Genomic DNA, 22505 nt, shown 5'->3' on the forward strand with positions numbered 1-22505 from the left:
CGAAAGGAGAACCTTCTAGTTGGAAGGTTTCACCATGTTATGGGAGGTTGCTTACAGATGTCTGTAAGAAATGGAATGAATTTGAAGGAACGACTAAAAAAAATGCTTTGGAGCTACCGGTCTACCCCCAGTTTTAATCACCTTTTGTATTATTGCTGGAAAGGACATTGAACAAGGATATCTAACTGGGCTAGATGACAAAAGTTGTTCAGAATGACAGTGTAATGTAGTGAAATGTGTAGAGATGAAGCAAAAATATTTTCGGGAAAGACATAACAGCAGAATTAAGAGAGCTGTTCTTGCGATCAAGGTTGGCGACTGTGTGAGTGTCAGAGTGGGTGGTATTGTATCAATCAGTCATTCAAAGTTTTCTGAGATCAAACATATAAAGCCTGTGCTAGGTTATACTATGATTTTGGAAATGGAGAAAAGTGGAATATTCAGAGATTAGCTTATTTCAAAGTTTCCTTGAAAAGCAAAAAGAATCGAGGATAAGGGGCCATCCAAAGTGGTTACAAAACTATGTTGCATGACGTCTTATATTATTCATTTAATATGTTATTAGTGTTTAAGTAGTGTTTATTCTACCATCATTTTAATATCATTCTTGATATGTACTAGTCTGTTTTTTCAGTAAATATTTCTTATTTTGTTTATTTTTAAAGAGAGACAGATGTGTTGTACTCCTGTGTCTTTTAGAATTGAACATTCTTACACCTGTAAGAATGTTTAGCTTTATCAGGGTTGGAAGGTTCTGGAGGTGGTTATGCTGTTGGTGGCTCTATTGTACTTTTCTACTGAAATAGATGTTTAACTATGACTCAACCTGTGGAGTGTCATCAGTTGGACACAGATCATTTTACAAACTACTTCAGAGTGACAGATAAGGACTCACATCCAGGAAGTGGTCCATTATGTTAACCTCCAATCGGTGACTGCGACAGTGCTTGATCAATGGATTCTCTGCATCTCACAGCATTATTACAATTCTTCTGCAGGAGGGGGCCAAACAGGGGCTGAAGCTGGCTGCTGGATCTCACATCTCCCATTTTACTGTTGGGGTAGTGATAATAGCTGATGTTTCAGAGGCTGACATTTCTGTGATTGTCCAGTCATCTTATTACACTCTGGAGATTGGAGGAGTGATGGGACAATCAGAGATCAGACAGCCTCTACCAGGGAAGAGTGACCTGAGAAGGTGAGTTAGCCAACTTTGGCCTACTTGTTTGTTTGAACTGATTCTCTATTGCAGCCTCTCTGATTTCCTTTCACCCCTAGGACCACCCTGGGCTCGACGAATCTTGGATTTTATGTTTTCTTGAAGCAGTGACTTGGTAAGATATGTTTAAAAAGGGTTGAGTTAAATATTTTGAATGTATTACCATAGTTTTGCTGCACTGTGTTTTCTTTGTTATCGGTTTTGCCAATTTGAGGTCACCGTCATTTTTCCCAAATAGGAATATGTACCCTACTTGCGAATCAGATGCCACCCTCTTTGAGGTGTTGGTATATAACAAATTGTTTGCAACCGTAATTGAAGCCACAAACCATTGATAAATTCCTCTCTGAATCGCAGATTGAAGGAGGATGTCTTTCATGCCCTCTCCTATTTGTAATTCGGACAGGGTCGCAAAAGCCCTTATGTGAGTCGGAAATACTTCTCCAACTCATACAGGGCTTAAGTAAGTAGTAAAAAGATACTTTGCAGTTGCACAATCTATTATTTTGTGAATTTCAGGCTTTGAGAAAGCAAAAAACATTTCTGCATCAAATTTACAAACATTTTGTAAGATGATATTCAACCTGTAAAACGTAAATATACTCCACATAAAGGGTTAGCATATGTGTCTTTATATGGTGGGAAAGGTAATGAAATACTCCCAGAATTCAAGAAGTTCAAGAAAACTATTTTTTTTCTTGCAGAAAAAAGACCAAAAAAGTTTGATGTGTGTATTCATAAATCTGAATATACTTATATGAGCAATTGTACAGAGCAGAAGAACTCCATGAAATCTAGAAGTTCTAGTTATTTCCTTCAGTTTCTTGTAAACATCTGCAAAGCCCCATAATTCACTCAAATTGTTGGCACAGATTTGTGACTTTTAAAATAAAATTTCTGGATCAGCCCCAATAGTTAACTTATACTTACGGCTGAATAGATTATCATTTTGCTCTTGGTGGGTGTTGTGACAAAATCTGTGAAATTTTTCAAAATAGCATCCACAAGGCCTCCTGGAACAAGAGAAGAGAAGAAAATGATCAAGCAGGACCCGTGTACAACTTGTGTGCAAATTGCACACTGACTTGGAGGGTTTTCTCTGCAATTTTCTTTCCAGGTATAACGTGGTGTAACAAAGTCAGCATTCCGGGTAATGCACCTCAGAATGGGGCAAAGCATGCAGTATTACTGAGTTACCCCTAATTCGACCTGCAAAACTCCTAATGATGTGCTAAAAGTGCACCATGGAAAAAAATGGCTTTGGTAATTCACTGTAAGGTATTACTCCATTGTTTTACTGGGGCCCTCCGAATAAGCACCCATTGTTCCTTTGCATAAAACTGTGCAAAGTTTAGAAGAGCAGCTGTCTATTTTAGCCTTATTTAAATTACTAACATATCATTTTTGGGCGACAATTATATAGCATTTGTTGGATTTATTTATACGTGGTTATTACACTTACAATTGGCCTTTACTCAGCATACTTCCAACTGAGATTTGTTTTAATGGAGCGGTTTTTTAATGAAATGAAATTACAAAAGATAGACAACACTTAGAGCATTGACAACATGTACTGACTATTTTACCAAATGAAAGTTTACATTTTCAAAACATATTTTTCAGCTAAGCTCTTTCAAGCAAATAAACTCTCACCAATAAAGGAAGGCAATAAAGGATTTATAATCTGATCTGATCTTCAGTCCGTTATTAAACGCAGAAGACAATCACCTTCTGTGTCAGACATAATTGGCATGCCTACCCATTCCTTATCTGTAGACCTCCTGATGCGCTCATCCAGTTTAATATATTTTAAAATAAAGGGAGCAACAGAAGGGAGCTCAAAAGAGAGAAAAAACCAAGAAAGCCTATTATGGCCAGGTATACTTCACTTTAACAAATAGTACACTGCAACTTTAACTAGTTTTTTTGGTAAGAAAAATGAATCGGAAGACCGTGCTCAGGGAACTTGATGTGAAATAAAAGAGATATAAAATTAAAATTTCACTACCGAATGTCACCTCCAGCATCCCTAGTCTGATTCAATACATCATTTTATATTCCTTGATGAAATGGCAATTTTTTATGCCTGTCAGGAATTTACAGCTGGAATTCTTAGAGGCAAAAATGGTTTTACAGCAGCAGATTTCTTTGTGATGACTGTGTATAATTTGTTATGGCGGAGGAGCATCTCTCTACTGCTGAAAGGCAGCAGAAAAATAAAATGATAATAAAACTATTTTAATATTTTATTTTTCACTTCTCCCCGGCCAGTTTGCTGAGTGTAGGGTGGGGTGGGGCCATCCTCATCACCAGGGCGAAGGAGGAGTAGTGTGCACCCTAACTGCGCAAGTAGGTTTGACCGGCATTCCTAGGCTGGCCAGACCCGGGTGAAGAACCAGTGCAGGCTCCCAGTCCCCAACTGAGGAGCGTTTCGGCCCGCTCACACCAATCCAGGCATTTCTCTCACGCTGGGTAACAGCATGAAAGAAGCGTCGGGACTGGGTGGGGAGAGAAGGAGTAGAGAAGCGCTGAGGAGGCAAGGAACACAGAGGTGGCATGCAGCAGGTAAGTGTTTTTTTTTATTATTCCCCCTCCCCCTGGGTGAACACCCCCTGCTATGAGCTTCCTCGCCCAAGCACTACCCGTCCCCACAGAGCGTTAGTGCCAGAAGCTGCTGCTGATTTGTATCAATGTTCATTTTTCATGCTAAGAACCGGTTGTAAATGCAATGGTGCTGCAACAATATGATGCCACCAATGTTATGTCACAGAAGTCATACGTACACTGAAAAATCCAAACGTTACACAAAGAACAAGTGTAGCAAAGAAGCAAGGATCATACAACAGGAGACTGGTAGTGGAGTAGTAATGTGTTCCGGGGTACATTTTAGAGCACATTGACCTGAATATGTGACTATAGCACGGTGTGGTAGATTACTGAATTTACAATCATCACATTTTTCATCTCTTCAAAAGCCCACTAAATGTGCATCAGACATGCAGGTTTATTCCTATATATACAGTGCAGAAACAATAGCATGTGGAAATCAGGATTCAGTGCATATTTATCCATTGCATAAAGTGTTGTAGTGAATCCTAGTTTGTTTTATGGGATACAGGAGTTAGCTTAGCCATTGGCTTGCAGACTTGTGCCCCGTCACCTAGTGGCTTTTACCCTAGTTAGCTTGCTCTGGTTTAGCGCATTTATTTAATTAAATATTTTAAGATGGCTGCCTTGTTTTTAGCTAGGCCTAGATAAACAAACTGTAGGTGTTCACATTGGGTATGTTCCTTCTTCAGGCTTTTGAGGGAATTGTTTATATAAATTACCGTCCCAAGCATGTCTTATTATCTATTGTTTGGGAACAGACCTACGTCAGGGGTCGAAGCAGATCTTTATAAATACTCCTCACTTAAAACAGATAGTCAGAGGGATTACGACCAGATGCCATTCCTGCTATTGATGCTGCACATGGCATTGGCAGATTAGGTTTATCACACCTAGCTCTCTGTTAGGTTAGAGATTAGGTACATGATATTAGGACATATTTCACATCTCATGTCATTTCATGATATTGCAAGATGTTGGGGGTCTTTGTATTAATGACTCTTGTCTTTACCATTCTGTTTCTTGCACTGTTCATTATCCTAATCACTGCAGCCCATGCAACTTATCGCAGATTGCAGTTTTGTTAAATAAAACCTATTTGAAACTTTACTGCATCTCCTTCATTGCCTGTGTTTGATTGAGACATGGTGTTTATGTGAGAAATGGGTAATCCCCGTTAAACCATGACACTCCCTGAGATGTCACACTCTTGAGTCCATGCGTAAAGGCTGCAACAAATCACCTTTTACTGGTTGGGTTTTTGGTGAGGTGCTGCTTGTGAGCCCGGAGGGTTGGGACAACAGTTGCGACTCGTTGTAGGACTGGCATAGTCGCCTACAAACATAAGTACTGTCAACCTTAAACCAGCAGTCTTGCCTAGAGCAAGAGTCAAACTACGACATGGCGACACCAACGATGGTGTTTGGGCACTAATTTACGGATACCCTGACTATCACTGTCTCACATACTACAGGGTACCCTAAGTACCATTGTAAGGAAATGCCTCCTTGGCATGGTTACCCCCTGACTTTTTGCCTTTGCTGATGCCAAGTTATGATTTGAAAGTGTGCTGAGGCCTACTAACCAGGCCCCAGCACCAGTGTTCTTTCCCTAAACTGTACCTTTGTCTCCACAACTGGCACAACCCTGGCACCCAGGTAAGTCCCTTGTAACTGGTATCCCTGGAACCAAGGGCTCTGATGCCGGGGAAGGTCTCTAAGGGCTGCAGCATGTCTTATGCCGCCCTAGGGACCCATCACTCAGCACAGACACACTGCTGGCCAACTTGTGTGTGCTGGTGGGGAGAAAATGACTAGGTCGACATGGCACTCCCCTCAGGGTGCCATGCCAACCTCACACTGCCTGTGGCAGAGATAAGTCACCCCTCTAGCAGGCCTTACAGCCCTAAGGCAGGGTGCACTATACCACAGGTGAGGGCATAGGTGCATGAGCACTATGCCCCTACAGTGTCTAAGAAAAACCTTAGACATTGTAAGTGCAGGGTAGCCATATGGTCTGGGAGTCTGTCAAACACGAACTCCACTGCACCATAATGGCTACACTGAAAACTGTGAAGTTTGGTATCAAACTTCTCAGCACAATAAATGCACACTGATGCCAGTGTGCACTTTATTGTAAAAATACACCCAGAGGGCATCTTAGAGATGCCTTCTGAAAACATACCCAACTTCCAGTGTGGGCTGACTACTTTGCCAGCCTGCCACACACCAGACATGTTGCTGGCCACATGGGGAGAGTGCCTCTGTCACTCTGTGGCCAGGAACAAAGCCTGTACTGGGTGGAGGTGCTTCTCACCTCCCCCTGCAGGAACTGTAACACCTGGCGGTGAGCCTCAAAGGCTCACCCCCTTTGTTACAGCGCCACAGGGCATCCCAGCTAGTGGAGATGCCCGCCCCTCCGGCCACTGCCCCCACTTTTGGCAGCAAGGCTGGAGGAGATAATGAGAAAAACAAGGAGGAGTCACTCCCCAGTCAGGACAGCCCCTAAGGTGTCCTGAGCTGAGGTGACTGACTTTTAGAAATCCTCCATCTTGCAGATGGAGGATTCCCCCACTAGGATTAGGGATGTGCCCCCTTCCCCACAGGGAGGACGCCCAAAGAGGGTGTAGCCACCCTCAGGACTAGTGACCTGAAGCCCTGCAGAGAAGACGGAGACAACAACTGCTTTGGCCCCAGCCCTACCGGCCTGTCTCCCCACTTCAAGAAAAACTGCAACAGCGACGCATCCCCCAGGGTCCAGCGACCTCTGAAGCCTCAGAGGACTACCCTCCATCTAAAAGGACCAAGAAGCTCCCGAGAACAGTGGCCCTGTTTAACAAACCTGCAACTTTGCAACAAAGAAGAAACTTTTAAAGACCACATGTTTCCCACCGGAAGCGTGAGACTTTCCACTCTGCACCCGACGCCCCCGGCTCGACCTGCGGAAAACTAACTCTACAGGGAGGACTCCCTGGCGACTGCGAGCCCGTGAGTAGCCAGAGTTGACCCCCCGGAGCCCCACAGCGATGCCTGCAGAGGAAATCCAGAGGCTCCCCCTGACCGCAACTGCCTGCTTCAAGGAACCCCGACGCCTGGAAACCACACTGCACCCGCAGCCCCCAGGACCTGAAGGAACCGAACTTCAGTGCAGAAGCGACCCACAGGCGACCCCCTGCCTAGCCCAGGTGATGGCTACCCCGAGGAGCCCTCCCTGTGCCTGCCTGCATCGTTGAAGAGACCCCCGGGTCTCCCCATTGAATCCTATTGAAAACCCGACGCCTGTTTGCACTCTGCACCCGGCCGCCCCTGTGCCGCTGAGGGTGTACTTTCTGTGCCTGCTTGTGTCCGCCCCGGTGCCCTACAAAGCCCCCCTGGTCTGCCCTCCGAAGACGCGGGTACTTACCTGCTGGCACACTGGAACCGGGGCACCCCTATTTCCATTGAAGCCTATGTGTTTTTGAGCACCACTTTGACCTCTGAACCTGACTGGCCCTGAACTGCTGGTGTGGTCACTTTGGGGTTGCCTTGAACCCCCAACGGTTGGCTACCTTGGACCCAACTTTGAACCCTGTAAGTGTTTTACTTACCTGTGAACTTAACATTTACTTACCTCCCACAGGAACTGTTGATTTTTGCAGTGTCCACTTTTAAAATAGCGTATTGACATTTTTGCCCAAACTGTATATGCTATTGTGATAATTCAAAGTTCCTAAGATACCTGAGTGAAATACCTTTCATTTAAAGTATTGTTTGTAAATCTTGAATCTGTGGTTTTGAAAATAAACTAAGAAAATATATTTTTCTATATAAAAACATATTGGCCTGGAATTGTCTTTGAGTGTGTGTTCCTCATTTATTGCCTGTGTGTGTACAACAAATGCTTAACACTAACCTCTGATAAGCCTACTGCTCGACCACACTACCACAAAATAATTCTAATGCTCTATCTCTTTTTGCCACTATCTTACCTCTAAGGGGAACCCTTGGACTCTGTGCACACTATTTCTTACTTTGAAATAGCATATACAGAGCCAACTTCCTACAACCATTATACAGAGATGCCTGTGGTCTTGGGGAAGATCCTCCTCAGCTGAACAGGGGCTACCTAATTAGCCTGTAGGTTGTTCAAGCTCAAACTCATAATAGGACTTTGCTCCCCATTTGGTGTTCCATTTCTTATACCCCTTATACAATATGGCTGACGCCATAGACATTTTAGAGTATGTTAGACATGCATTAACATTACATCTAATACGGCATTGCTTATCAGGTGAGGGTGGGGATGTTTCATTCATAGTAGAAGCTAGTGAAGCTTACCAAACAGAAAAATTCTACTCTTCCGTCACCATTCCTGAGGAAGACCAAAGATCATTTACATTCCACACACAGAATTGCAAACGTACCTCAAGGGTACCAAGCATACCAGTATCTTGAAATACTAATTACTTATCAAGAACATCAGAACTGGTTTAATGGCGCCCTACCACATGTAATACAAAACATGAGATTAGGTCCCTTAGGTAATGAAGGACCAACGTAGCCTATGTTTACCACATACACACCTCACCCAGGTATACAAAACATGCAGGCAGCAGACGTGAGAAACTTATACATTGAGCTAGTAACACTTTACAGACGTCTTGTTTAGTTCGTAATGCGAACTTTGAACACTACACCAGCGCTTCCAGCACCGCCAGCACCTGCTGGATATCAATTGGCTACTGCGATTAATCCACAAACAGTACATACTATCATAGGTAAGGTACCCACAGAACGAGAGAAAATACCGTTCTGGATAGCCCAGAAAACAAATCAGCTGGAAGCTGTGTTTTCCCATACAGGACCACAGGAGAAACATAGAATTATCACAATGTGCTTGCCCTTCGGGTTGGTTCCCTCGGTAGATGACTGCGCCACATGGGGTACAGTCTTTGCTGCAATTTATACAAACACATGGTACCCCGCCACTTGCCAATTTGCCGGAAGTGTTAAAACAAATACAGAATGAGCACGGGGCTGCACCCACCCTAGATTTGGAGATGAAATTAATGTGTAACTTCGACGCAGTCTCCTCCATAATACTCAGTAATGTCAAAGGGGAAGCGGTAGCATTGGCTATATGCCAACGCCTCTGAGAAATTCCACATTTGGACCGGGAGAAAGAGCTACCGAATTTTTTTTCCGACACCTATACCAATATAGAACAGGATAGTTTGGGAGCCAAGCTGAAGAAGCTTAACATACAGAGTACCACCCCTAAGGAAGGTACTAAACAAGCATAGGAGGGTTCTAAGAACCGCTGGGATACGCAAAAACAACGTAAAGATAGACAAAACCAGAGAGCTGATTCTCCACTTCCGGAGAACTCTGAAAGGAGATATACTCTCAGAAATAGAGAAAATATAAAAGCTCCTGACAGATATACTGATTCATGCCCCTCTCGTTCCTTTCAGGACGCAACGGATAGACGTAGCGAGAGAGAGGGGGCCATTTTGATTGACGTCTTGAGTATGTGAAACAGAAGAAAGATTCACCACAGTCTTCAGACAAAAAAAGAGGAAAAGTCTCCACAACAAAAGACACAAGTTAAAAAGAAAAAGGTGGCAGCACTGTCAATTAAAAATGCCTGTACACTTGAGAACATTGCTGAAGAACAAGACGAGGGCAGTGGCACTGTTACACAGTGCAGCAGAGGTCACGATATGTCGCCAGAGTCTGAAAGATCATCTGGATGCAAAAGCAACTAGCGATTTCATTGAAGTTGAGACTGCGGACGGACGCGTTCTCCCACCCAAGAAGGTTTATGATTTAAATATCCAAATTGAGGGAGACGTAGAGCGCACCATTGGTGCGATATTTTGGGATGAACTTAGTTGTGATATCCTGCTGGCCAAAAGGGACTGGCCACCTGAGCACGTCCGTAAGCTCCCACATGGGGAAGATGTACGTTTGCCTTCTTTCTCGATCTTGATCCAGAGGCGTTAAACAAGCCTATGCTTTCAATTGGGCTTTAACAAAGACACCTGCGTTGTACCGCAATCATGTAGGCTGGGAGAAGGATTCTCCTTACCATGTAATACCTATCAGGTCTACACCCCAACCTCAGCCACAATATCCTGTTAAACACAAAGCAAAATCTCCAGTGAGGGAGATTCTCACTCAGTTCGAGTACTAGGGAGTTATTGAGCCCTGCATCTCTGCAATGAATAACCCGTTATTCCCGGTTGCAAAACCCAACCATTCTTATAGAATAGTCTTAGATTACAGACACTTAAACAGTCATACACGTACATACGCCATACAAAATTCACATAGCGCAGCACTGATTAATAACAGTGCGCAAAAAATACAAAACAACGCTGGATATTTGCAATGGGCTCTTCTGCCAGAACTTAGCACATGAAAGTCAGGATCTGAGTGCATTCTCATTTGGCTCACACAAACGCTTTTGCCCTTTACCCCAAAGCTATAAGAACAGCCCAGAGTTTTCCTCCGCTCATGTAACATCAATATTACATGATACTGATTCTGAGGAATTGTCCTACGTGGATGACATCTATTTCACAGATGATGAACTCTACATTCATCTTTCCAGGGTCAATCGGATCGTCTTCGCATTCGCAGCCCCTGGCTTAAAATTCAATTTTAGAAAAACTAAAATAACCTTTCTCAGTGTACTGTTCCTGGGATATGAGCTATCAAACGAGGGGAAGAGCCTGTGCCTGCACTTCCTAGAGAAATGTGCACAGCTTCACCCACCGAACACTCTGAAGAAACTACAGTCAACTTTGGCAGAACATACATTTCTGACTATGCACAACGTATCAAGCCACTCTATGACTTAATACGTCCTGATTTTTCTAGCAGACACTGGACAGCTGAACACACACGCATCCTAAGGGAATTCCAACAGGACATGCTAAAAGCAAAACACATGCATACATGTGACAACAAAACAAATATGGTAATCAGAATAATTGCTGGTGCCACTGGGTTTACTTATGTCACCATTAATCAGGGCGCACAGTGCCCATAGCATACAAATCTCATTTATATTCTAGCACAGAACAACATTTTGCACCTACACAAACGATTCTAACTGCAGTTCAAATGGCTGTCATTAAGAAGAGGCCACTGCCCAAGGGAAATGCATCACTGTAGTTACCCCGGTGCCAGCTTTAGAAGCAGTCACCAAAGCAGCCGTTCCTAACGCTAAAGCATTACATCCACGCTGGATTCAGTGGGCAACCTCCCTGACTGCCACCGATGTTACTACATCTTTGATCCAAAGCTTTAGACACAAGAATTTCTCCAATACGAACAGGAGTACCCCGCTCCTCTAGATATTTTGCCACTTGACAGATACCACACTGTCATTTACACTGATGGTTCAGCACAACCAGCTGTAGGTACCAAACATCAATATTCAGTTGTGAGTGGAGTGATGAAGGATGGAGTTTTCCACCCTCACAATACCTACATGCAGACCCTAGGGGACAGCACAGCTCAGCTGGCTGAACTCAAAGCCCTTATTCTAGCGCTAGAACACAGAGCCAGGATCGCTGACTTTAATTGTCTGTGACTCATACTACTTCGTCCAGTCCTACAATTATTACCTCAATCATTGGAAGCTGAACGGGTTTAGAGACTCCAAAGGGAACACCATAAAACACAAAAAATTGTGGGAGGGTGGCTGATGTCAAGGGCAAGCTACCTCGTGTACATGTAGTTCATACATAGGGCCACCAACGTGTAGGAGTACACGTTATTGGCAATACTTTGACTGGTAAAGCAGCCAAATCAGCAGTAGCTACGGCTTCTGTGCTGCAGTGACTCATTCTCAGATGAGATTGGATGATGAAATTCTGACTGCTGTGAAAGCTTCGAATGAAGGCAAGTCTCTCCCAAAAGCATACCCTACAAAATATTCTTACCACATCAGTGCGCAGAATGTTGCTTATGCAACACTTCCTGGGGTTGGAGATCGAGTGATCCCCAACGAAGACCAGAGATTAATTCTAATAAAAGCAGCGCATGAGGGTGTTGCTTTTGCTCATGCTGGTATCTTGGCCACAGCAATTCTCTTACAGAAACGCTTCTGGTGGCCATGTCTAAACAAACAGACAAAACAATACATCCTTTGTTGTGACATCTGACAGCAGATAAAGGGCTCCAACATTGAACGCCCACCGCAGACATCCCTCTTAGTGTCCAGCGGGCCACTACAATGTGTGTACCTGGACCACTTCGGTCCTCTTCAACCGGATGGTGCATACAAATACATCTTAGTCGCTGTAGATTCTTGTTCTAGATTCCTGTGGGTACAACCTCAGCAGTTGGCTGATGCTCAAACTGTTAGAAAAGACTTGTTGATCTTTATCGGTACATATGCGGTTACAGCATTCCATTTGGACCAGGGCCCTGCATTTGCCTATAAGGCATTGAGGGACTCCATGGGTACGATAGGTGTTGAACTCCATTACTCCTCAACCATACCATCCCGAGGGAAATTTGGTAGTGGCGAGGCGGAACCGTGATCTAAAGCAGAACCTTCAGCTAGAGTATTAGGTTCTGGAAGCAGCTGGTTAAATCACCTATATGGGGTCCAGAGAGCACTGAATAATCTGCCAAGACAGTCCTTGGGTGGACGCACTGATTATGAGGTTCTCTTTGGGATACCTATGTATGTCCCAGATCTTAATGGCCCTGGTTTGGTGGCAGCAGACACACCTTTTGACATAAATGAATGTCGCACTGTTTTACAGGGGCTTCAGCAATTTTGTGATGATAAATCATCCGCCAGTGCTGCAACGTTAGGAATAAGGGATTTACCAACAACTTCCACTGGCTGGATTCCTAAAGTCAGGGATCTGGTATGTGAGAAGATCGCTGTGAAGAAGGAATTCGGTCCATCCTACACAGCACTGGTCCCAGTCCTGGGAGTACAAGGTACTAGAACTGTCATCTTACCACCACTGCCTGGGTCCAGAGCAAACAGATTCATTTCCATTGATGACGTCAAAGGTCACCATGTGGCCGATCCTGCACAGTAAACCCAGAGGTCCCTTGGGCAGTTCCTGGTCCCCTCTCACTACCTCTTCAAAGCAGAAATAACAACACTACATCAGACTACACAACAATGTCCAATGTTGCTACAAGTACCTCCTCGACAGTGGGGAGGGTGGAAAATTAGCTCCTGCTGATTCCAGTTACCACTTCAACAATAACATCTGTCCAGGATTTGGCTGTTTTCTACATCAACACTACACAGACTGACAACACCGCCTACTATGAGCCTCCACGCGAAGTGGATCTAGCCACCGGTGATGCACCTGCTCCTGCGTTTGCATAGACTTCCTCTGGTTATTTCATCGACATTGATGACTTTTCTTCAGACTCATCCACTCCAGTAATTGAAAATGTTTCAAAGACACGTAAGTTGTACCTCTGGCTTAAGAATAACTATTTTATTCACCAACTGAACTATTTATGGTTCTGTTTGACATTTTTTGCATTGTTTCTATGGATTGGTTTTGTGACTGTTTTCTTTTTACTTATAAATGGTCATTACCTTCCTGAACGCTCCTCAGTTGAGCTTGCGGATGAAGTCTTAACTCCATATCATTCCTCACTTAAAGTCCGAAGAGACTTGTCCCTTGTGAACATTTCAGCTGTACCAATTCCTGATGGGATTGTGTGGGACAAGCTTCCATTTTTATATATACGGGTCTTCTGAGGTCATTCAAATTCCATATGTATTCAAAATTTCTATGACTGATGAAATTACACCTGGTGTTGTATCTGATGATTTGGATGTCCAGACAGTTGTTTCTATGCTAACTGAAATGAAGGACTATTCATTGTTTGAAAGTGATGATGTATATAGCCATACAATGAATTATGGGGAGATGTTCTGTTACAATAACTGGGGACGTTACTACCTGCACCGTGCCACTAGACATAGACCAGTACTTAACTACACAATGTAGGAACACTGTTGAACACCACCTGCGGGGAGCCCAAAACGTTATACAGATAAATGTACTTATTTTTCTGGGCATGACACAAAACCTTCAGAATCATATTATTTCAAATTACCTCCTTCGCGAATTAGGAAAATTTTGATAACTGATACAAAGCTGATTTATTCAGATTCCTTTGTTTCCCGTATTGCAGTTGAAGGTTACGAATACTGGAGGAACACTGTTGATTTAAAGAGTGTATGGGGAACACAAGCTTGGCAAATACAGGGTAGAAAAGCTTTATTTAGAGCATGCCTGATTCCTGTGCAAATGATCTTTTTAAATTACACCATTCAACAGACATCCTGTCTGGGGTTAGCAAAAATAAAAGAAATGAACACACCCAGAATCCCCACACTTGGAAAGTTTAATGATTGGCAATTCCTCCTCAATGTCACAGAGGAAGAGATAGATGCAAAGGTTCAGGCTGGTACCTATAACTCTTTACTTTCTACTCCCCGCATGTGGACAGTTTGACCAAAAGACACAAATGGATGTCAAGTAAGTTTTTAGAATTCCTCAGGGGGGTCCAAGATTAGCCAGCCAGAACCTTGCTTCGTCTTGGGTCAACACACAGGTATAGTTACAACATACAGTGTGGGTAAACTGTGCCAACAATCGGTACTGTCTAACACGTTAGCCGCAGTCATAGAACATCTTAACACCCCTTCTGGAGATGTAGACTTACAGGACTTTTTGTTGGGTCCTAAGAAGACACGCTCTAAAAGATTCATCTATACTATGTATAATGAGATCTGGAAGCTTTCTCAGATAGAAGCTGCTGCGCGTTTAAGGCAAATAGATGGGGAAAACTTGTCAATAACGGCATGAACACTGTCCAACAGGATTTATTCCCTGACAAACAGTGTCATCTGCAATAGATATCATTCAGACAGACATGTCCCTTTTATATCATGGACAAAATCAGCTGTGTTCCATCATGCAGTTAGGTTGGATGTTACAGACTTTAAAAAATGGCTGCATTCCAAGGAAGTACATTAAAGATAGTGAATTGTTCACCGCCTTTAATTTATCCAGGGAACAACAGACAAAGGCTAAAAGGGAAGCAATTTCCACCATGCTTCACATAGAAAGTTAGAAAAGTTGCCTTTCACGGTTGCAGAGAGTCTGTGGGCAGGTATGAACGACTAGGCGATAGCTAGATTAAGGAAGAGTGGGAGTTGCCCCATGAATACAAATGTCTAAACGGCGAAACAGAGGTCTTTCTCAGTGGAAGCGAATGCAAGACTACTGTTAGTCATTCAGTGATCTGCAAGCAGGTGTCCCCTTCCGGCCTTTGCAATGCGGGGGTTGGAATGTGACTATTTTCTGAAGGGTACTCCCGTCCCTTTGATTCAACCAGCATTTCATGTTCTTTCGAATGGAAGTTATGTGGTGCTGAGCGACCAAAGCTTTTGCGGGATGCAACCAGGAATTGCCTGCGCAATTTCAGTTTCTAAGGTCGTTACGTGTTGTGGACAAGTTTTATCCCCCCCCTCACACGAGAGATAAAAGTATCAGAAATGTGGCCTTACATTGACACTATTAATGTAAATTATGACAAGTTGAGCAGACTATAGGTGCTACTGTTCCAAAAACAAGTCGTGTTGACATCAGCTAGCGAGACGTATGCTCTCCAGACTGCAAGATCATCAGTCGACATACAATCCCTATTAAATACCAACTTCCCCAAGCACTTTGGAGAGCTGGTATCCAGAATTTTCAACATCTCAAGCACTACTGGGAGTGTCCACTTCTTTAAGGCTGTTGGGTCTGGATTTCGGTCCATCTTCCAGATTGTCTTCGGAGTCATTCCATAGGCCATCCATTCACTCTTGTCCATTGTGTTTAGTGGCTTTCCTATAATTTTGGCATTGATTGGCGAACTACTGCTTCTATTTCTTCTGATTCGCAGTGGTTGTGTCTTTCCAGCTACGCGAAGCAATGGAGCCACTGCCACCAGCTCAACTGTGCCGTGAACGTATGGTTCAGGTCTTTAATGCTTCATTGCTGGTTGAATTGCAGCGTGATTGGTCATTGTCATTTTGACCACTCTTATGGTGCGTGCAACCAGTCTTTCGCTGCGTATGGTGCCTGTTCGAACACTTGCCTACAGTGTGTTTTGCTGTTACGCCAGTGCTTTCTGTGGACCAAGCACTGCTGATGTCCCTGATGAGGGTTCATTCACGGTCGTGCCCCTTGAGACTAAGGCTGCTTCGAGAGGATACTTATGAGCAACCCTTGGTGAATGATCTAGCTTTATTTGGCACTGTGGAGAGTGCCACTCCTGCAGGTGGACCTGCACAAAAGACTACTATGCACTACTGCTCCGTGGATCCGTCTGTCTATCCTGTGATCGATCTAACATCTGACAATGTGGCTTCTTTCCTGAGGTTCTTTCCATTCAATGGCTTCAAAGATGCTCTTCAAGATCATGACTATTGTTAGAAAATTTGATGATTGGCTTATTATACCAAATACAAAGTTTACATCTATTGCCCTTACTTTGGCCTGCTGCGCTTGTCATGATTGACATTACATCTCTGTGTGTTTTTAGCTATCAGGGGTGTGGAATTTTTAAAATAATGTACTTGGCCAAGGGACACAATGTTAATGAAATCTACATGTCCTGAAAAATCTACTTGTCCCACCTACTTCCTACATCAATTATAAGGGCTGACACAGAAACATGTAATATGTTTTTATTTTGATTATTGAAACCAATAACTATTCAATGCTTCGTAATCATGCTAAAGACAAAACTTGAAAAGCAGCTACATTATCCCTATTATCCAAAAGTATAAAAATTGTATAGGAATACAACGGTAAATGATCTTTGGCAAGCTGATCTAAGACTCATTATTGACAATACTTCAGTAGTTATGATAGATGTGGCCTCTTATGTCTGCACACATGTTTTGGGCCTCCTGTTGTAAGCCAGAGATCAATAGCTCTGCTGGGGTCCTATTCCCCAAAGTTGGGCCTTTCTATTTTAAGGAGCATTAGATCTTGGAAAACATATTGATTTAAAAGTGTTCTTAGTGGGTTCTTAATGACATTAATTGCAGAAAATACACATTCAGCTTCTGCTGTAGACACACTAAATGTGAACATCATCTCCACAAGCTTTAATATATTAGTTAATGTAGAAGGTTTTGTTGCTAGCAGGGTGGAGTATGCAGGCAATACAGGAATGCTATTGCTCTGAGAGCTTTTCATATGGGTTTTAAGTCCACAAAACTCCTCTACAATTACCAACTGCTCATCTGTGGTGAAAAGTACTTCAAAATGTTGAACAATTGCCTCAATATCAGAGAGCCCATATTTATACAGTTCCTCTCTACTCATAGTGTATAATCAAATGCCTGAAATCCTTGAACTGGCATGGAATTAAAATTTGCAAACCTCTCATCAATGTACTTAACTACACTGTCAATGCTTTAACTGTCACTTTGGATTGTTGCTGCTGGTGGACAGCCGCCTGATAACTTTTTTTCCCAGCCATCAGTAGAAATGTTCAGTAGAAATGTTTCCAAACTTTTTTTTCTTCAGGGTGGGACAGTTTTTTTAACTGCTGCATGTATTCACCCAACTCACTCTTACAGCCTACTAGGGTCAATGCACACCTCTCTACAGCAGGTGGAACATGCAATAAAAGCAGTTCATTGGACTGAAAGAATTCTGAAAGCTGAGACACTTGCTTCAGAACATCTCTCAGGCTGTAAAGCGTTTTTATAAATGTAAAGCTAATTACAATTTAGAGGTACTTTTTTGGCTTAGCAGCAGAATCATCTCTGCCAGCTGTAACCTGTCCCAGGTGTAGAACCACTGTCTGGAGGTTTTGTTGCATGGCTGCCAAAACTCAGGTTTTGCTGGATACCCATCTAACTTGTTTAATATCAGTGAAATGTGCAAAGTTTTCATCAATTATTCTTTAAATTTCTTTGGCATCTCTTTGCCTCTTAGGACTATACCAATAACATTTGAAAATCCATTTAAAAGTTTCTTCAAACTGACAAATAGAGGGTCTGGATTTTATAGCGTCTAGAATCTCAAGCTGAAGTTTGTGAGTTACACAGTGGAACGGTAGAAGAAAAGGATAGTCTTTCTTTAAAAGTGCTGCAACTCCTCCATTAGATCCCATCATAACTGCAGCACCATCAAAATTGACAGCTATTAGTGATGGGCCTGCATATTCTGTGGACCTCATACCTACTAAATCCAAAGATAACCTTTAGATTTCTTTAGCTATACCATCCATGACACCGTGATCATGTGCATGTTCAAGTGGAACAAGATCTGCAAATAGAGTGTAGGGTTTCCCATCACTGACTACTCTCACCAGCACAGTTTCCTGTTCAATGATGGCACTATCTGTGCTTCCATCCGCAATAATGCAAATGAAGCGAGAATTTGAAACCATTTTTTTTATGTCCTGTCGAAGTATATCTGCCTCACATCTAATAAACTCTGAGGCCTTTTCACGGTTTGTATACATTTTCTCCTATATCCACACCAGCTTTCTTCATAGCACTACATATGGTTTCCATGTCTGAGAGTGACTTACCTTGTTTTGCAATTAGGAAAGCATTGTTAAACAAGAAGCTCAGTTTCTTTCTTTCTCTCTCCTTCAGCTTTTGCAGTGCTTGCATGATGAGGCGCTGCTCTGTAGGGAGACTGGAATTTGAGGTACTCGCTCTAAGAGTCTAAAACTGCAACGCTGTTTGTTTTGTTTCCTGGCGGTGCCATGAAACGCATGTCATATGTGCCTTGCTAGTTTCATGAGCTCTAATTGGTTCAATGTGCAACTGGTCACATCCACTTAAGAATGCATTACTAGCTGAACCTGAATAGCTGACTGCTACAGTAGGACATTCGTGGCAAATAGTGCAGTACATTTTTGGTCCTTTTCCTTCCTGGCTTCCCTTCAGGGCTAGCCAAGGCCAGGATTCCACCCAATGAGACTGAAAAACTTGTTTTCTTTTTTCAGCATCATACTTTTTGTTCTTGTTTAGGTTAGGATTATGTGGGGTGGTACAACAAGGAACCTCAGTTGGTTCTTTTTGGTTTCCTTCTCCTGGATTTTCTTTATCAGTGTCTTTACTTCTTTTGAATCCAAAGTTGAAAAGACTTTGCTGAGACATATTTCCCTGTCAACTGGACAAGGTGATCAAGTCTGAGACTACTTGATTCAGTTTTATACTCACAGTCCAGAAATATAGAACCAGTTGAAACAAGCCTTTCACATAGGAGACTCCAATAAACCCAGAGACAGTTTTCCAAACTCTCTGAGAACAAGGGGCTGAGGCAGCCTGCTGCAATGAAGCTTTATGGTGCTATGATTCGTAGTGATTTCCTGGCAAGTTGTAAACGCACTGAGTCTGGTGCTACACTGACTGCACTGTAGACCTAGAAACCAAAAAAAGATTTACACTAAGAACAAGGATGTGGGCTTTGGAAAAGGACAAGCCTACCTAAATGGGATTCAAATCTATCATCCATGTTACCGTAACAAAAATTCAAAACCATTAGAAATTATGTATAATTGACTGCTTAAGAAAGATACCTCTTGTGATTAATGTTCCTGCTAGGGATAGAGATGGGAGTTTTCTCTAGTGGCAGCCATAAAGTTAGCATACATGATTTAATACATATGCCTGCTGCAAAGAACAGATTTATATTTTATGTCATAATTAATTGGATAAGCAAAGTCAGAGCCTTTACATGTGCTTTCAAACAAATTAATTCATGTGAAAGAGGGAATTGGAAAGATGAGGGGCCGGGTGGTAGTGAGCGAATCCGAGGTGGTCATGGGGTGAGGGCGGCACCAGAAAATCTGTCACACGGGGCGCCACCAGCGCTGAAGCCGGCCCTGAACTGACGTCACAGTATGAACGACAACAATGCAGACAAGGTCAAATGTAGGAAATTGAGCAAATCCTAGCAGCACTTTTTGCTCGGATTTTCACATTTCCTACTCTTCGTCATTTTGAATGTTTGTGCAAGCCCACTGTGATGTTAAAAAACCAAATTTCTACATAGCAGAAAAATAGCATTAATTATTCAATATATAAGAAAAGGCAATGCAAAACGGACGCTGAGCAAATCTTCTCTGTGCACCTACTTGTTGGATCTGTTTACCATATATTTTATGCCCAAGAATGAAAAGCTGAGTCGGGCTTGCAGGAATTTGACATTGTGACTTCCAATCAGAGACAAGCGGGCATCTCACTGAGCCATCTCTGTAAGTTAACTCTGTCCGTGTGAGCCATAGTTCTCTTGTCTGCAAAAATAGGGAGCGCTTAGAAGCTGGCTAAATGATTCTGTATTAAAAAATAGGACTTGTTATGTATAACCCAGAATGCCCCACGTCCCTTCTTAGGAATACCAATTAAAACCACATTGGACAGATGCACCAGTGGAAAGTGTCCAGCGCCTCGACTGCTCTTTCCCCTCTACTTCCATGTGTTTGGGCCAGATGCTTGCTCAGCTTTGTCTAGCTCCGCCTAACATACTATATTCAGGAGCCTCTTTTATATGTTTTTCTGCTTAAAAGTAACCACACTAGTAGATTAAATCAAAGTGTGTTTAAAGTAGAAAATAGTTTGCAGTTTTCTGTTTTAATGAGACAGGTGTAGCTGCCTTCGTTGAGTGTTCTAGCCTCCCCGCCCCATGAAAAGGAGACTCTGATTGTATGATGCTTAAAGGAACATTATCCAGGTGGCATATGGTTTCCTACCCCTGCTTCGCCCCCTTTCTCTTCCAGTCCATTAGGCAGGGCAGGCCATCGTCATTACACAAATGCACATACGTTCTTGTAACGACAATGCTCTGCCCTGCCCAGTGCTTAATTTGTGCTTGATGTTTTCGGTGCTGAGCAGCGCCATTTAGTTTTTGAGGGCCGGAGTTTATTCTTCTACCCCAAGCATTTGCTGCAAGCAAAAGACACATATAGGAAAGAGGGAGCAAGAGGAAAACGAAAAAGCGTCACAATGGTAGAAAATAGAATGCTGCAAAAGTGAGCTGAAGGGGGAGGGAGTGCCAGTGGCATTAAATTGATTGATAAGACGGCTGCCAGAGATGGCTTCAGGATTATGCTGCCTCAGTATTCCGTGTTCCCACTTTTATTGAGCAGCCTGGGTTTAAGAGGAGGGCTTTGAGCACCAGCACGTTTTAATTTACAAATTTAGCTGGCCCCTGTCTGATCATCACACAGACAGCAATGTCCTTGTTTAACAGTAAATAAAGGGCCTTGCTCCCTGTGTATTCATTACGCAGGGCAGGCCATTGTCATTACACAAATGTACGTATGTACTTGTAATGACGATGGCCTGCCCTGCCCAGTGCTTAATTTGTGCTTGATGTTTCCGGTGCTGAGCAGCGCCACTTATTTTTGAGGGCCGCCGCTTAGTCTTCTACCCCAAGCATTTGACTGCGAGCAAAAGACACATACGGGAAAGAGGGTGGAAGAAAAAACGAAAAAGCGTCACAATGGGAGAAAGGAGAATGCTGCAGAAGTGAGCTGAAGGGGGAGGAAGTGCCAGTGGCTTTAAGTTGATTGAAGAGGTGGCTGCCCGAGATGGCTTCAGGATTACGCTGCCTCAGTATTCCGTGTTCCCATGAGCAGCCCCGGGTTTAAGAGGAGGGCTTTGAGCACCGGCACGTTTTAATTTACAAATGTATCTGGCCCCTGCCTGATCATCACACAGGCAGCAAGGTCCTTGTTTAACAGTAAATAAAGTGCCTTGCTCCCCGTGTGATCATTATGCATGGCAGGCCATCGTCATTACACAAATGTACGTACGTACTTGCAAAAACGATGGCCTGCCCTGCCTAATCATCACACAGGCAGCAAGGCCCTTGTTTAGCAGTAAATAAGGGGCCTTGCTCCCCGTGTAATCATTAGGCAGGGCAGGCCATCGTAAATACAAGTATGTACATACATTTGTGTAATGACGATGGCCTACTCTGCATAATGATCACACGGGCAGCAAGGCCCTTGTTTAAACGTACTCGAACGCATACGTTTAAACAAGGTCCTTGCTGCCCGTGTGATCATTAGGCAGCGCAGGCCATCATCATTTCACATATGTACTACTTGTAATGACGATGGCCTGCCCTGCCTAATGCTCACACAGGCAGAAAAGTAAAACACAAACAGCTTTTTTTCCACCCTCCCTGCAGCTGTTACCTCAGTCTCCTCTTGTGCGTTGCTCGGGCGTGACAGCCACTTGCTCTACTCCAGTTTACGCGCCACAGAGACAGAGTGTTTGGAGGGGGTGGGGCCACAGATTATTCTACAGTGTTTCTGCAGGGGGGGCGCAGACTGATAAAGCCCGAGCGCTCACAGCTAAATCCTGATTTAATGTCTACTTGTCTGTCGGACAAAATAGCCATTAAATCTTACTGCCCGTTGTAAAAATCAACATGGCTGGGGTGTCGGGCGATAAGATTTCCCCATCTGTGAGCTATTGATTTTAACACGTTTTTAAATGTGTTTTTTTAATCTAGTTTTTATGCTTTTAGCTTTTAGCCCAGAACATTTTTAGCATTTAGACTCATTCACCTTCGGTGGCGTCATACTTGTTACGGCAATGGGGAAGGTGTAGTGAATCCTAGTTTGTTTTAATGGGATACAGGAGTTAGCTTAGCCTTTGG

At 43.2% G+C, this 22505-nt stretch overlaps 1 protein-coding gene across 2 annotated transcripts in view; it reads right to left on the bottom strand.

Moving 5' to 3' along the window:
• Positions 1-22505, bottom strand: part of LOC138262135 (prostatic acid phosphatase-like) — a 452521-nt gene that overhangs the window by 45562 nt on the left and 384454 nt on the right. For both annotated transcript variants that reach the window (XM_069211915.1, XM_069211914.1), the window contains exon 8: positions 2150-2232. In XM_069211915.1, the coding sequence (XP_069068016.1) occupies positions 2150-2232 (83 nt within the window). The remainder of the gene's footprint in view (positions 1-2149; positions 2233-22505) is intronic.

The sequence above is a fragment of the Pleurodeles waltl genome, chromosome 10 (genome assembly GCF_031143425.1).
Source record: "Pleurodeles waltl isolate 20211129_DDA chromosome 10, aPleWal1.hap1.20221129, whole genome shotgun sequence".
Lineage (NCBI taxonomy): Eukaryota > Metazoa > Chordata > Amphibia > Caudata > Salamandridae > Pleurodeles > Pleurodeles waltl.